General features: G+C 37.5%; 1 protein-coding gene across 6 annotated transcripts in view; it reads right to left on the reverse strand.

Moving 5' to 3' along the window:
- Positions 1-465: 465 nt before the first annotated feature.
- Positions 466-14537, reverse strand: part of LOC308198984 (vitellogenin-1) — a 45865-nt gene continuing 31793 nt past the window's right edge. For 3 of the 6 annotated variants that reach the window (XM_080602296.1, XM_080602297.1, XM_080602295.1), the window contains 13 exons: positions 13551-14219; positions 13411-13467; positions 12318-12554; positions 11083-11289; positions 10038-10180; positions 9421-9559; positions 8074-8209; positions 7185-7371; positions 6673-6770; positions 5943-6037; positions 5678-5837; positions 4320-4481; positions 468-1611 (listed from right to left, as the gene is read on the reverse strand). In XM_080602296.1, coding sequence (XP_080458422.1) covers positions 1493-1611; positions 4320-4481; positions 5678-5837; positions 5943-6037; positions 6673-6770; positions 7185-7371; positions 8074-8209; positions 9421-9559; positions 10038-10180; positions 11083-11289; positions 12318-12554; positions 13411-13467; positions 13551-14219 — 2409 coding nt within the window. In that variant the 3' untranslated portion in view covers positions 468-1492. Of the gene's footprint in view, positions 1612-4319; positions 4482-5677; positions 5838-5942; positions 6038-6672; positions 6771-7184; positions 7372-8073; positions 8210-9420; positions 9560-10037; positions 10181-11082; positions 11290-12317; positions 12555-13410; positions 13468-13550; positions 14220-14537 lie in introns of all 6 variants that reach the window. The other 3 variants (XM_080602299.1, XM_080602298.1, XM_080602300.1) reach the window with 2 other exon arrangements.

Below are 14537 nucleotides of genomic sequence, written 5' to 3' on the forward strand. Positions count from 1 at the left end.
ATAGAGAGAACTGGCTGTCTGAATAAAGGCCCAGTATATGTGAAGGCTCTCAAACACAGCGTATAGACTAAGTAAAGGCTGAGTGAAGGGGAAGGGGCAGGTAACTCTCTTGTGCCCTCTATATCCCTGAACTGCTGCTTATCCTCAGGAGGCTGGGAGAGTACTCAGTACGCTGAGGAAAAACTGCATCTTGTTTAATTTCAAGCTAGTTTCAAGCTGCAGTGAGAGAGAGAGCAAGAGAAGTACTACTTTACTCATGTTTCTGCTCTTGAACGAAAAGCACTGAAAAATGTTATTCTGTAATTGTTCAGCTATTTAGTCGTCAGTCCTCCTCTTTCTGATAGGTCAGTTTTTTTAGTTAGGAGAAGCATTTTCTTTAATGACAGCTTCCTGGTAGCGTTTGGGTTCAGCTCTACCTTGCCCATGCTAAGGCTTCTCTTGGAAGAGTGTGCTGGCGGCTACTGCCTGTTATGGAGCACGTCACAGCTCACCGCACAGCCGATTTGTGTCCAAGGGGAAGGGATATTGTGCCATCACAGGGGGTGTGAAGGTGCCACCTAATCTTGCTCCCCTGGGGTGGGAGGGAATTGCCTTTCTGCATAGGCCTAGTGAGAGCTAGCAGATTGACACTCCACTGGTTAAACACAGTCTGACTGTCTCTCTTTATTTTAGCTTTATGATGCTATTGATCTTACATTTTTATATATATATATATTATTTTTTGGAGTATTTGGAATGCTACCTTATGTATTATTGTTCCCTGAAGTTTTTGAAGGCATCATTTTCATAGATACACAATAGAAAATGGTAAACCAAAAAAAGAAAAAAAAATCCTATTCATACTTTTAGCTCATGAAGTAACAGCACATCCATTGAAATTTAAATCAAAATGGGGACTGTGTCACACACTATAGCTCTCTGGAAAGCTACAGTGGGAGTCTAGCAGTCCAATTCATTCCTTTGTAGAATGTACTAAGGCTAATGGTCTTGCTGGGAGTAAAATGTATTTTTTTGCAGAATGGTTCCAAGAACAGACTTTGCTCTTTACCATAAAACATAAAAGAAAACAAATGCTTACTGTGTCTTTAGTATGCTAAATATGAAATTCTCTACACAATGGAATGTTAGCAGTAGCCGTAATCATGTTTTCCTTTCATCACCTAGTGAACATAATTTTAAGAGAGGACTGCTGTAATTATATTTCAGATAAAAAGAAGCAGAATTTCTGGATAATATTATAGTTGGTCTGATTGTTTTGTTGATAGGGAAAAATAAAGACAGAGTCCACATGAATACTTATTTAATGAACAACATATTTATTAAGCAGTGCAGACTGTACATAATGCATCTGACTTCGGATGCAATGCAGTAAGCTTACTTTCTTCAAGCACATTTCTTAATATTTTACTACAACTATTACATTCCTTCTTACCTGACCAGCTATTCAATTATTTCTGTAATACATCTATAGCACAACACTAAGGAATTTAGCTTAACTACAGTCGCCAGTGCAGGTACAATCAATGTCAGCATCCACAGACTCCACAACATCCTCAGATGCAGATTTCTTATCGCTGCTTCTCTGCCATTCCAGCAGGCTTACAGCAGTATCTGTCAGAAGAGCAAAGCCATTGTTAACGAACATCAAGCAAATTAACACATTTCATGGAAATACTGTTTTGATGGCTGCCAACTCCCTCATCAAGTAAAGAATGAAAGCCTGCCCCCACAACTGACATCTAACTGACTCATTGACTTGGAGCAGGATTTTCATCCATGATATAATTACTATAATACTTCCCTAAAAACAAAACGAGTAACATTTCATGAAGCACAATGACAACAGGCAGGAGCCAGTAAAAGTGCTGGAGGAGGTAGCCACTTTCAAAGAAAGACCACCTCATACCAATACACATCAGCAATCTCTTTTTATGTTATTGCTGCATATCACTGCATACTTCAGCTGATTATTTGTCGAAGTTCATCTTGAAGGATAAGCCCTTTGGAGAATTTTCAGAGGTTCATAAACTTCTAATTAAAGTTTCCCATATACTGTGAAATCTGACAGAGCATTGTCAGTTGCAGTATTAACCTTACCATACTGCTTTATCAACAGCAGCTTGAATAAGCCATTTCCTTTAATGCTGAAATAATCTAAATGGAATGATAATATTCATCCTCCCAATAAATATTCTTAGATAGTTGGAGGTTTATCATTGCAGCTGGAATAATATTAGAACATCCATTTAGATTAAGTTTGCATAATCAGAATGGGTAAAGCTTTCATAATTTTACTTCTATTTGTTTTATCCCTCAGTTGATCAATACATTTTTAACATGCCATCTCTTATCACAGGGAAGTTGGATACCGCTGGGTGTGGGCTCTATTGGTCACTTTTTGATCTCCTGGTCACTTACTAATCTCCTGAAATGTTCACACCTTCCTTGGGTGAATTACTGTCCAACCTGAAGCATGGTAGTTTTTTTTTCTTCTTTTCCATAACTACTTTGAAATTTAATATTTCCCAGAAATGTGCTTGAGATGCTTTTTAAAAAATGCATAATATTTTCAAGCTATGAAATGAGATCTGCTATGAAAGTCTAAGGTCTGTTTTTTACATACTTTGATTCTTGTTATGCCTGAGGGTACTCTGTGGGTCTGTCTATGTTCATATCTATGTAGGAAACAGTTCCCTGGGCTAACTGGATCATGGCTGAGTAACTATCATCCATATGGGTAGGACTTGTGGCATGTTTGAAATGTAAACTGGTATACGAATTTAGACATGGAATGAAATCAGCCTCAGTCAGGATCCTAAGACTATAGGCTCCCTGATTTGAGGACAACAGGCAATTTTGCACCCTTGAACTTCATTTTATCCTTCTGTCAATTGTGACAGTGAAAGAGTCCCTGTCTTTTGAGACAGCAGACTATCAAGTCTGAGTTCTCATATAAAGAGCTGAGAAAAGGTTTTTGTCCTGTGTATGCAAATACGTATTCACAGCTTGGGAAAGATGGGGATTTTCTTTCTGTTGCTTCTCCATGTCATTGATCAAAGAAAGAAAAAGGCCAGATTTTAAGGGCTGGCCTTGCATTCGTATTGAGCCCTAGCCTGAGGAAAAGCAATCACCTTGCTAAAAAAAACTCAAATGGCATCTTTTCCCTTCCTCCTTCTCCTCTTCCTGATAAATAAATAAAAAAGCCCTTGATTAGGAGTGATGCTAGCACACTTCCCAGCCTCTGGTTCAGTAAATGAACCAGAGAAGCCTGCAGTTGCTGTAAAAGCAGCAGTGGTTGAGACAACTAACGTATTTTTTTTTTTTCCTTCTCTGATTTTCCTCTTTTCTAACACATTTTTGTGAGAGAATGAGACAGCTTTATTACAACATATTATTCTGAGGCAGTGAGTGGCCTGGGGTGATGACATTTCAGAGATATAGACTTGGAAACACAAAAGAAATCTGTGAAACATGGATATGACAAGATTTTGGAAGTTTTTGTTTGTTTGTTTGTTTCTTAGGGTGTCTTTTTCTTTTCATAAAAGGATGCATCTAGCATCTATTCTCTTCTCAGGGAGCTATGAGAAACTATTAGTGCACAGTACCTATGTACTATGTGATCCATTAAAAGATTTAGGAAAGAATGCACCAGAAATATCTATAGATTCAAGGCTGGATTCTCCTCTCAAACTTGTATAACTGTACTGTAAACCTGTGTTAGATGATGCATTGCATCCATGACAAATTCGTATAAGTGAAAGGAGAAAAAGGCTCAATATTTTAAAAAATCTGGGGCACAAGTATGTCTGTATAAAATACCTTCAAAAACAAACCATTTTTTGGAACAATCTAGAGAACATTTCAGCAATGTGTTTTTTGCTGATGTATTGCACAGTGGCATAGCATGGCAGGCTAATCACAGCAGTCATGTCACACTACTTGACTGACTTTCAATTGCCTTGCTTGCCCTGGTCTACACAAAATTGCAGGCTGTAATGTGCATAAAAGGACTTACTGTTGCTTATCACAACTTTATGGAGATCCTGAAAATGTGAAAAAAAAAATTATCGATCTCTGCTGCCCCTTTTACCACCTCAAATGTTTTTCTCAGATGATGCTACCTGCCATCACCTAAACTAGCTTTTAGCTAGCCAGTGCTGTCAGTGGTTATAGCAAATACTAATGGGATTAAAAACAGCAGCTCAGAGGGGAGCTGGAGCAATACAGGTTTGTGCGTGGCTGTGCTGTGTTTTTTTTTCTTTCGAGTACTCTGTCAGAGCTCCTACAATATGTGACACAGAAAGAGAAAAATATCATACCTTTTGGGAAACAGTGGAAGCCAACCTTAACAGAAGTTTTTTCGATTGGAGTACAGTCTTTCATACATTTCAGTACTGGGTCAACAGAATAGCACGTAGACTCCTCTCCATCAATAGTAGGATTTCGATTCAGCTTCACATAACTGCGCTGCAGTTTGCACCCTAAGAGGAAAAGGAAAGTTAGTTAAAATTGTAGAAATAAATCCCAATCGATCCTTGCAATAATAAAGGTCCATATTTTCTCTTCAGCTTTTATTAAAACACAGGTCCCTGACAAACCATTTTCACAGTAGCGAGGTTATCAAGATAGGATGATAATAAGTTGGGGGATAGAAGAAAGATTCTGAAAGGGGAGCTATTTTTAAAATGTAATTGCACAATATAACCCAAATGGAATCATGTATATCCAGTTTTTTAGAACTACATAATACACAGAAAATAACCTCTCATGTCTGAAAGCTATTAAGAATAGATACTGCAAGCACAATGGCTACTTCATTGCATTAGGAAAAATGTCAACTGTTGTGAATGGATAAAAAAATGGCAGCATTTATATAATAACATCAAGGATAATTTTTGTATTGGATGATTTTTATAATGCTGCAATTATCTCACTAGAAAGGTATAATGTAACTTAACAGGATCCAAGCTATGACTCTGTTTTCTGACATACTGATAAGTACAATTCTACTGCCAACGAAGTCAAGGAGAAAACAACCATTAACTTCAATAAAGTTGTTTCAGGTCCAAGGTAAGTGGAGACCTGTGGAACAAAACTGTATTGATGTTATGGGAGACCATCATTATTCTTCCCACTCTATGTGAGAGGAAATTCTTACCTTAGGAGTATTTCTAAATATTTCCCTGAGATTGCACCCTCGGATGATGCAGAACAAAAATTTAATTTTGATCACTCTGAAAATTTACATAATCTTAAGATTTGACCTACGGCATTCATAGTATGCAACTTGTTTTATTAGATAAAGTCTACAGACAACAGATGAAGCTGCCTTGTCTCAGTGGTGAAAATCACACTGACTTTAGTTGAGGCAAGATTAGGTCTGATTTTGCCTCTCCAAGAAAAAAGCTACTCAGTGTGAGAAATTATAGTAGAATCAATTATTTAACATTGAACTGCACATGATACAAATACTTTTGCTGTATTGTATATTCTCTGTTTTTATAGGCACTGTTTTAAACAGTTAATGAAGTTACAATGGTTATATATTGCTATTGTCTTTTTTAAAGTAAAAGATATATCGTGCCTTTTTTTTTTTTTTAAATTCTTTCCAGTTATTGGCAGAAGAAAACTGAAATTGTATTCTCCCCAAGTATAAATTGTTTTTAGATCTACTCACCACCAGAACAGGTTTCTTCTAGCAATACCCATGAATGAACAAAAGCAGAAGAGCTGTGTGCCAGTTTATGATTTGGCATTAGGAGTTCATTGTGCTTTTCTCTGTCATTATTTCCACAAACTCCACAGGTCTTTCCTCTCATCCATGCAGCAACAGTAACCTATAAAATAACACACCTTTGTAGTGAATACTGAAGTGCTTGTCTGTTACATTGCCAAGGAACTACATGGGAAAAAAGCAGTAACCTTGAAAAAAAGCCCCATACCTTAAGGATCATTCCATCAAAAGTTACATTCTTCAGTCCATGTGTTGGAGCTTCCACAATAACTGTTGTTCCATTTTTATAAATTTTAATATTACCTGTAAAAAGATAGTTGATCATCATAAGGTGATCTGTCTAATTTTAAATTAATGGAAGAACCGAGTAGCACAAAATAAGTTAAATGCCTTTTCCTTCACAGACATTGATCATTGACACATCAGCAGATCATTGTTCTGCTGCAGTCGGAATGTCTGTTTTGTTTTATTTTGTGAGAGAGAAAACAAAAAAGGAGAAGAAATGATCTCTTAATTTCTAAAAACATTCTACTGATATTCCCTGTAGTTGTAACTGACTTTTGTAACCAGTCTATTAAGTCTTGAAATGAAAATTGGTGGTTCTCCAGCAAATATCTGGCCCAAAGCATATAACTGTGAGTATAACAAGCACTTTTTTTTTTGTTTAAAAAAAAAGTACAAGCCTGGACATACTAAATATTTAAGAATTGGTTTTATTTACCCCTCAGTCATACTGAAGAAAAGTAAGACTGCATCTTCTATGGAAAACACAGGATTATAAATGAATAGAAATATTAAGAAAGTCTCTAGTTTTTCTTTGAATTAATCCCACTTGTATTTTCTTAAGATTGTATTGCTTCTGTGAAGTTTATAAAAACGCAGTCTTGAAGATATTTAGTTTCTAAATCAGACCAAGAAAGGTGAGTATCACAGTTTACCTTTTTCATATTCAGAATCTCCACTGTGTAATAGTACCGATTCTTCATTGCATGCCACAAGGAGAGATGAATTTGCTGCAGGACAGATTGTGATGTTGCTTGACAGAAAAAAAAAGAAAAGCCAATGGTTAATTTAAAATGTGAAAAATAGAGATATCTGTGACCACAGCTAGCAAACAACCAATATGAACATCTGGATTTTGAATGAATGACTGAGCTGCTTTCATTTCAAAATGCAAAATTGATTGGGACTTTGAGTGTTGAGATTCAACCTTTAAAGAAAAGACAGCGTGGGGTTTTACGGAGCAGGTTATCAGAGGGTGACTGTGTAACTGAAGATAGGGGCAACTAAACCAGAGTTTCAGCTCAGGATTCCTCCTGAAAATCCCGTCTTTCCCCAAATATCCATCTACAAACTAGTTTCAGCTAAGAGTGAGATATTTCCCATCTCCAGACTAACTTCCTGAAGTTTTGTATTTAATTCTTGAGACTTCAGGATAAATCACACTTACGCTGAGCTTGTATTTATGTGAACCTCTCTTGAGAAAGACTGGGGATCAACCTTTCTTGTAGTAATGATGAATCTTGGGTGTTCAGTACAGTCTTGGGCCACTATCAGGTTGCAGCTTTTATTGAAAGAATATGTATGGCTCATGCGATCAAACGTTTTGAAATTTCCCGCGCTGATTTCACATGTAGCTACAAAACAAAACAAGTAAAGAAATGGCAGATGTGACAGTGGCATGCATAATGCTGAAAAGTACTGAAGGCTGCCTCTGATTGGCACTACCCAGCAAAGAGAAAAGAAACTTCAACTTCTCCTTGGCAGAAGCTTTCAATGTTTCCAGAGTCTGTAACACTAACAAATAGCTAACAGATGTAGGCTATATTAGTATTGATTTTAATGGCATGCTAAAAAAAAACCCTCAGGCTAGCAGTGATTAAAACATACCAAATTCTTGAGAAATTAGACGTAGTAATCATGACAAAAAATAGTTCATGTTTCCTGCAGAAGTGTTAGATACCAATCATTTAAAACTCATATCAATCCTTTTTGAAGAAAATAAACAGGGCAGGAAATTCATGATCTGTCTTGTACCCATAAACTGATGCCTCTCGATGAAGAGATGGCACCTTCTTAGAAGGTGCAAAAGACAATCTCTACAGCTTGCAGACAGGAATGATTCCTGAACTCTGGAGATTTACTTCAATGTGAAGTCTCTTCATTCACCTGCCGATAAATGTGATTCTAAGTGATGGAATGAGCTGTTGAGAAAGTAGGGTTAGAGACACTAAGCTTCCCTAGAAGACCACTACAAAGAAAGAAAAGTCAAAATCATAGCAGGGGATGGATCTACAAACATTGCTTATTCACGAGACAAGCATATCTGCAATATTTACATTGATCTTCTTGTGCTATTTGTGAAGCTATTTCAGGAAAGACATTCCAGGCAGTGATATCTCGAGTGTTATAAGATGAAGATGGCCCTAAGGGCAAAGTGAATGGCATTCGGAGTCCCTGATAGTAGAGTGTTACCTGAAAAAGTAGAAATGAAATAACATTAAGATAAATTGAACCATATTGCTCATGACATCACTGCAAGCAAAGAAACAAAAAAAAAACTCCTCATGAAAAAAATATCTTGAAGATGTGCTTATGCAGTTGCTGTTGTTTTAGTCTCTACAGGATTCATCCAAACTTCAGGCTTTTTCTGAGGAACCATTGTCTACTCTTACTCACTTATGAGAAATTGTTAAGAACATTGCAAAGTATGAAACACGGATGAAGTTTAAGTGATAATAAAGTGAATTCTTAAAAAGTTAGCAATTTAAGTAATAGTTTGATGGATTAGTCTGGAAAAGTAAACAGCATCCATTAAAGGTTGAAAAGTGGCATGATGTACCATAGTGGTAAGATTCCCTACTGTAGATACAAAATACATTTACTAAGACAATCGACTTAATGCCTAATGTGCCTACTTCTTCATTATTGCGTAATAAAGATCCTGCAATACTAAAGCACCACAGAAGGTTAAAGACACAGTAATTTCTCTGTTTATGAATAGCTAACTGTTTTTAATTTACTGCAGATACATAGGAGAAATCTTTCAAAGCGGTGCACAGGGATTTGGTGGACAAGGACCAATTAATCAGTGGGATTCTGCAGATCCAGCCTGTGCAAGCTGCTCTGAGAATTTAACTAAATGTTTCAGTTTGTTTAAGCAGAGTTGAATCTGTGGCTGCTGTAACTTGCTCAGACCTGTCTCATCAAGTGTGGTCACTGCAGCTGTGGGACTCAAGCACAAACATAATTAGATGCTGCACATTGTTGCAGTGGAGTGCAAGATGTTCTCAAGGCCTTCATTATCTGCTCTGAGGCCCCTATACATCCCACAGAACTAGTCATGCTGGGTAAAATGAATAAAGCTGTGAGTGCAAAGCAGTCATATTTGAGGCAATTTGGGCCTAACCACTGCTCTCAGCATGGAAATAAAGTATTTCACTACAGAGTTTGATTTTCAACTTCTGCTTGTTGCTACGTTGCACCAAAGCAGTACAAAATCAGGGAACAAGTATTTCAAGACCCATGCAGTTAGGTATGTAGCAGCTTTTCTGAAAGGGTAGGGCTCACCTTTTTTTTTTTTTTCCCTCTCTCTCTTTTTTTTTTTCCCCTTTATATAAAGCATCAAAGTGTTATTAGTTGAAAATCCATTCAAGGTAAGGAAAAAAAATAAAATTGACACATACCCCAGGAACTTTAATTACTGTATCAATTGTTCGTGGAGATGTTGCAGCTGCCCTTGCTATAAATTCATGAGATGGATTTCTCTGATGTGCCTCTGAGAAGCCCAACATGAGTGCTGCACCAGGAACATATTGCATGAATCTAGAGATAAATAAGACGTGACAAACTCAGCTCCATGAGCAAAAACAGACATTGAAGGATGAAGATTATTGGCATTTCTGTAAAATCAGCGAAACAGTGGGAGAATTGAGAAGTCAAAGAAACCATACTTTGGATCAAATTAAACGGTTGATTCTATCCAGAAGAAAGAAGTTGTTTTTATTTTGATAATTTAAAATTTTTCTTTTATTTATTTTTAATTTTTGAGACTGAATCAGACATTTCAAAACCAAGAGCCATTTTGAACTGAATATCAAATTATTTAATGAGGAAAACGAAATTAAGCATGTCAAGTTTTTAAGTATTTGAGAGATATCTCTTAACGTGAAACATGAGGGGGAACTAGAACACATTCACAAAATACTTTTGTACCATTGAACTGTTTTCAATCAGTGCATTTATAAAACCAACTAGTGTAAAAAAAGCAACACAACAGTTTAGGAAAGAACAAATTACATACGTTGTGCTTGTCTTTTTTATCCAGGATGGCAGATTTCCCCACTGCACCTTCAGCTGCATGGCTGGCTTCCTTGCCAGTTGGCCTGTTGTAGCCATGGCTGCTATTCTGTAGTCCTGGCATTCCTTGCCCCATCTCAGTCTAGCCTTTACAAACAGGAAAACAGACACCCAAATTTCAGAAAAGAATCATGGAAGCACGTTTAGTCTTTTCAAAATACAAGTTTTTCTTCTTTCATGAAACTTTGCATGGATCCTTTATGTTCCCAAGTCTTTCTTTCACTCTAAATAGGCTCAGATTTGCCATAATTTCAAATTATTTCCTTAAACTTGGTAATTTAATAATCACTATGTATTTTTTTTCTGATAGAAGCCTGCACTAAAATTTCTATTAGCCTTCCCCAATACTTCTTGTTTTGAACGTCACCCTACTTATTCAATGCTGAAATATCAGGTTGAATCAGTTAATTGCTGCTGCAAAAAGCAGGGGTTTATAAATTGTTATCCAAAGACCTGTTCCCTAGAAAGGGGCTTGGGAAGCACAGCACAAGGAGGGGTGGGAAAAAAAATAAAGGAAAAAAAAGGAAAGACCTGTAGTTTAACCTATTCTCTCTCAGACATCAACCCATTATCTAACCTTAATTTTTCCTATTATTTCACATAAATCCTAAAAAATAGGACATTTCAAATGCCTTTGAGTGATGAATCTTCTGAAGTGAATTATGGAGCCATTCCCAGACAGGCAAACTCATATTGGAACAAATAAATAGATAGTAATGAAGCAGTAATATTTTCAAACTTTTAAAATATTTCTACGGGTAATATTTTGATGTATCTTGAAAATCAACATTTTTTGACAGATTTTGAAACTTTTTTTTTTTTTAATTCAAAAGGATGGTGAAAGGAATGGATATTCTCTGAAATTTCACGAAAGTGAAATATGTATGTTTTCCCTGCTTGGACCTCCTAATCAGCAGGTGCTCTGTGCTTATTTAAAAAACTGTGGGCTTTTCAGATGTCTCACTTGGCAAAGCTGCCTGTGTACTTACCTGTGCTTTCAGAGGCAGTATTACAGCATCAGCACATGCTTTCCAATTGGTTTCAGCCAGCTGAACCACAACTAGTTGCACATCAACTTTGGCAGCATCAGAACGAACATATGCTGTAGCTTGATAACCTTGATTTCTGTTGTCACTCCTTACTGCCTGTGCCACAATCGTAATGCCAGGTGGAATTACGTCTCCCAGGAAGTTGCGCTGAAAAACAACCCCCAACCATCTGTGCTTAAGTATTTCAGTGTATTCACTGGAGAGCCTACAGTCCAGTTTATGTATGCTGGTAGCAGAAAGCATTCCTCATCGTTCATCCGTTTAGTTTATGGTGTGTCTATCTATATCGTCAATACTTAAGAATAACTTTGGTTTCAGTCTTAATGATTTCATTAACACCAGGAATTTTCAAAGAAGTGTTTGCTTTGATAAAGAATCCAAGACTCTTCCAAACTATCTTTTTATACTTAAGATTTCGTGCGTTATTGCAATACTCTAAATAGCTGCCTACTATATGCTAGGTATCTTCATAGCATTATACACATTCACAGTCTATTTTACTATACAACAGCTCCTTCAAACACATTGATTATTCTGAAATCCTTTGTAGTAGCAGAGTTCCCAGAGACATTGCCTGCATTTGCAAGGCTACTCTTGCTGTTACAATAAGTAGATACATTTCCTTAATACAATTACAGAATACTGACTGTATACTAAAAATAAAGATGAACAGTGCTTAATAGGACTTTATATTTCTCAATCAGTAATGATCATGGGTATTCTGATTTTAGTTATTCTCAGCGTGCACTCATGCCCTCTAGTCTACATCTGAAAATAATTAGGAGGCTAATAATTAGGAGGTTTAAAACAGAGGCTTTAAGTTATACTTATTTACTTCCTCCTAATTTTCATTTTTGCTTAGGTAGGAAAAATATTTTTTTCCCCTTCATAATCTCACTCCCTTTATTATTATTTTTTTTTATCATTTCCAAATCCAGGTTTTCACATAGAGCTAGTGGCTTTAGAAATTAAAGAAAACGTAATCAAAACCCCAAGGCCAAAGGAATTTGGAAAAAATGTTTACACAGGGGGGAAAGAAATCTCAGTGCACTTTCAGTTTACAAACTTGACTACTTCCTGGTCCTGCCTACTTCAGCTCATTAGAGTGCAACCACGTCTATAGCTTCTGATCAGCAGTTAGCAAAGCTTGACTGTTTGTACAGTAAAGATACTACCTCGTGAGTCAGGCTGGAATCATGGTTGTGGTGAATGCTGGCTCCTCTGCTCATGTGGCTTCTTCTTGAGCTGTGCCCAGCTGTTACCCCGTGGCGGTGGCTGCTGCTGCTGCTGCTGGTGCCACCTGTGTGACTTCTCCTGTTGCTGCTGTCACTGCTGCTGCTGCTGTTGCTGTGGCTGCTTCCTGACTCCGAGGAGGCTGATGATGAGCTGCTGGATCTCTTCTGTTCTGGATGCTATGAAGCAGAAGTAGGATAATAAGGTATGGTCTGGTCTCTAGTTTTACATTTCAGACATCAAAATCAGAGCTATCAGCCTCCCTGTAAAGACAACTCAGACATAGCTAGAGTGTGACTTTTGTTATTATAAAGCAGACATGAAATACGTTGGGTAGGGATGTGGATCTGAGGTACCTGTACCTTTCAGCTCATAGGAAGGCCATGTAGGCACTGATTGCAAATGGCAACATCACACTGTCTAGATCTGATGTCAGGCAAAATAAAACTGACACTTAACAAGTGTTCAAACATTTTCTTTCTTTTTTTTTTTTTTTTTAAGAAATAGAAAGAGATTACCATTTAATAATAAAAAAAACCACAATGTAAATCATCTTTCTTTTTCATAAACAGGTAACACTTACAAAAGCCACTTCATTATCATCCTTCTAACATAGACTTAAAATACCTCTGTGCCATAATACATACTGAACCCGGTTTCTGATTCCATCCACATACACAACGATTTTGCCTTTCTGCTGTGATTGCTTAAAAACTGTGGACACAGTCATTCCTATTGGAAGGTCCTACCACTTTATAATTATCCCATGGTCTCTGTTAGCTGAGTCTTGGCTGTATTGTACGGAATCTAGCCCAAAGGTATCCTGACTGAAAAACTGAGGGCTGCTAGTGCTGCAGTAGAAGGATGTAGTGCAATAGTTGGTATTTTATTAATAAACCTACTTATTTTGTCAATGATATTATTGGACAATATGGAATGATCAAGTGAAATGAACCGAGTAAAGTGCTTCAGTACTATGCTTGATCGTATCAATTATGGCCACCGTGGGAATGTGCAATTGAATAAGGTACCTACCCAATGGGTGTGAGCAGACCTAAAGCGGAGCCGGTATACTTTTGGCAGGTGACTTTCCTGGAAAATTCCAAAAGAAATTATTACCTATAGCTCAGTGAGGATCACCTCCTAGTAGAAGTCAAAGTAATAGAAAATTTTACCCATTCGGTAGATAAGTCGTAACTACTGTGACTGTTAAATTGGGACTTGACATGTTTCGTTTCATCTTGTCTGTCGTATTTGCTGTGATGATGGGAAACACCAGTGCTTTCACTGCTGCTGGTGGTGCTACTGCTGGTGCTTCTGCTGTTGCTGCTGGCGCTTCTGCTGCTACTGCTGCTACTCTGTGTTTTCTGTTTCTGCTCACGGACACTTCTCTCTCCTTCAGCAGCACTGGCATGTGGAAATGATGTGGTCTTGGACTGCTTCTTAGCCTTATGCCTTATAGCAGATGCTTTGCTACTACTGCTGCTGCCACCCTTGCTGCTACTACTGCTGCTCCCCTTGCTGCTGCTTCTGCTGCTACTGCTGCTGCTGCTACTACTGCTCTTGCTACTGCTACTACTGCTCTTGCTACTGCTACTACTACTGCCTTTGCTACTGCTACTGCTACTGCTGCTGCTCCTGCTGCTACTGCTACTGCTGCTGTCCCCAAAGGGGTAGAATTTCTTTTCTTTGGCTTTAGACTGTTTTGCTTTCAGATTTGTCTGGGTCCCTCCTTGTGACGCTCTGTTGTCAGAGTTGCTGCTGGATGGGCTGCTCTTTGTACTTTCAGCACTTCCGCTGGCGCTGCTGGCACTGGATGAGGAGCTTCTGGATTTTCTTATTCCCTAGTCAATGACATCAATGGAAAAAAAAAATACATGTATATGTATATTTATTTTTTTCTGTGTCCCTACAGAAGGCTGTAAGTAAAATCAGATATAGAGGGCTATGAATCTCTCTGCTGCCTTAGAAGACAAGATGTGTACCTGAGATAACATTCTTGCAATACACCACAATGAGGCTAATACATAATAATGTGTTAAAAACACACACAAATAGAATATTACCCCCAAACCTTGTGTGATAATAAATGTGTAGAAACTTGATCATATAATTATTTGCAACTAGTGTTAGTAATGATAGTGCTATAGCTATGACTATCT

The sequence above is a fragment of the Anser brachyrhynchus genome (genome assembly GCF_964034855.1).
Source record: "Anser brachyrhynchus genome assembly, chromosome: 8".
Classification (NCBI taxonomy): domain Eukaryota; kingdom Metazoa; phylum Chordata; class Aves; order Anseriformes; family Anatidae; genus Anser; species Anser brachyrhynchus.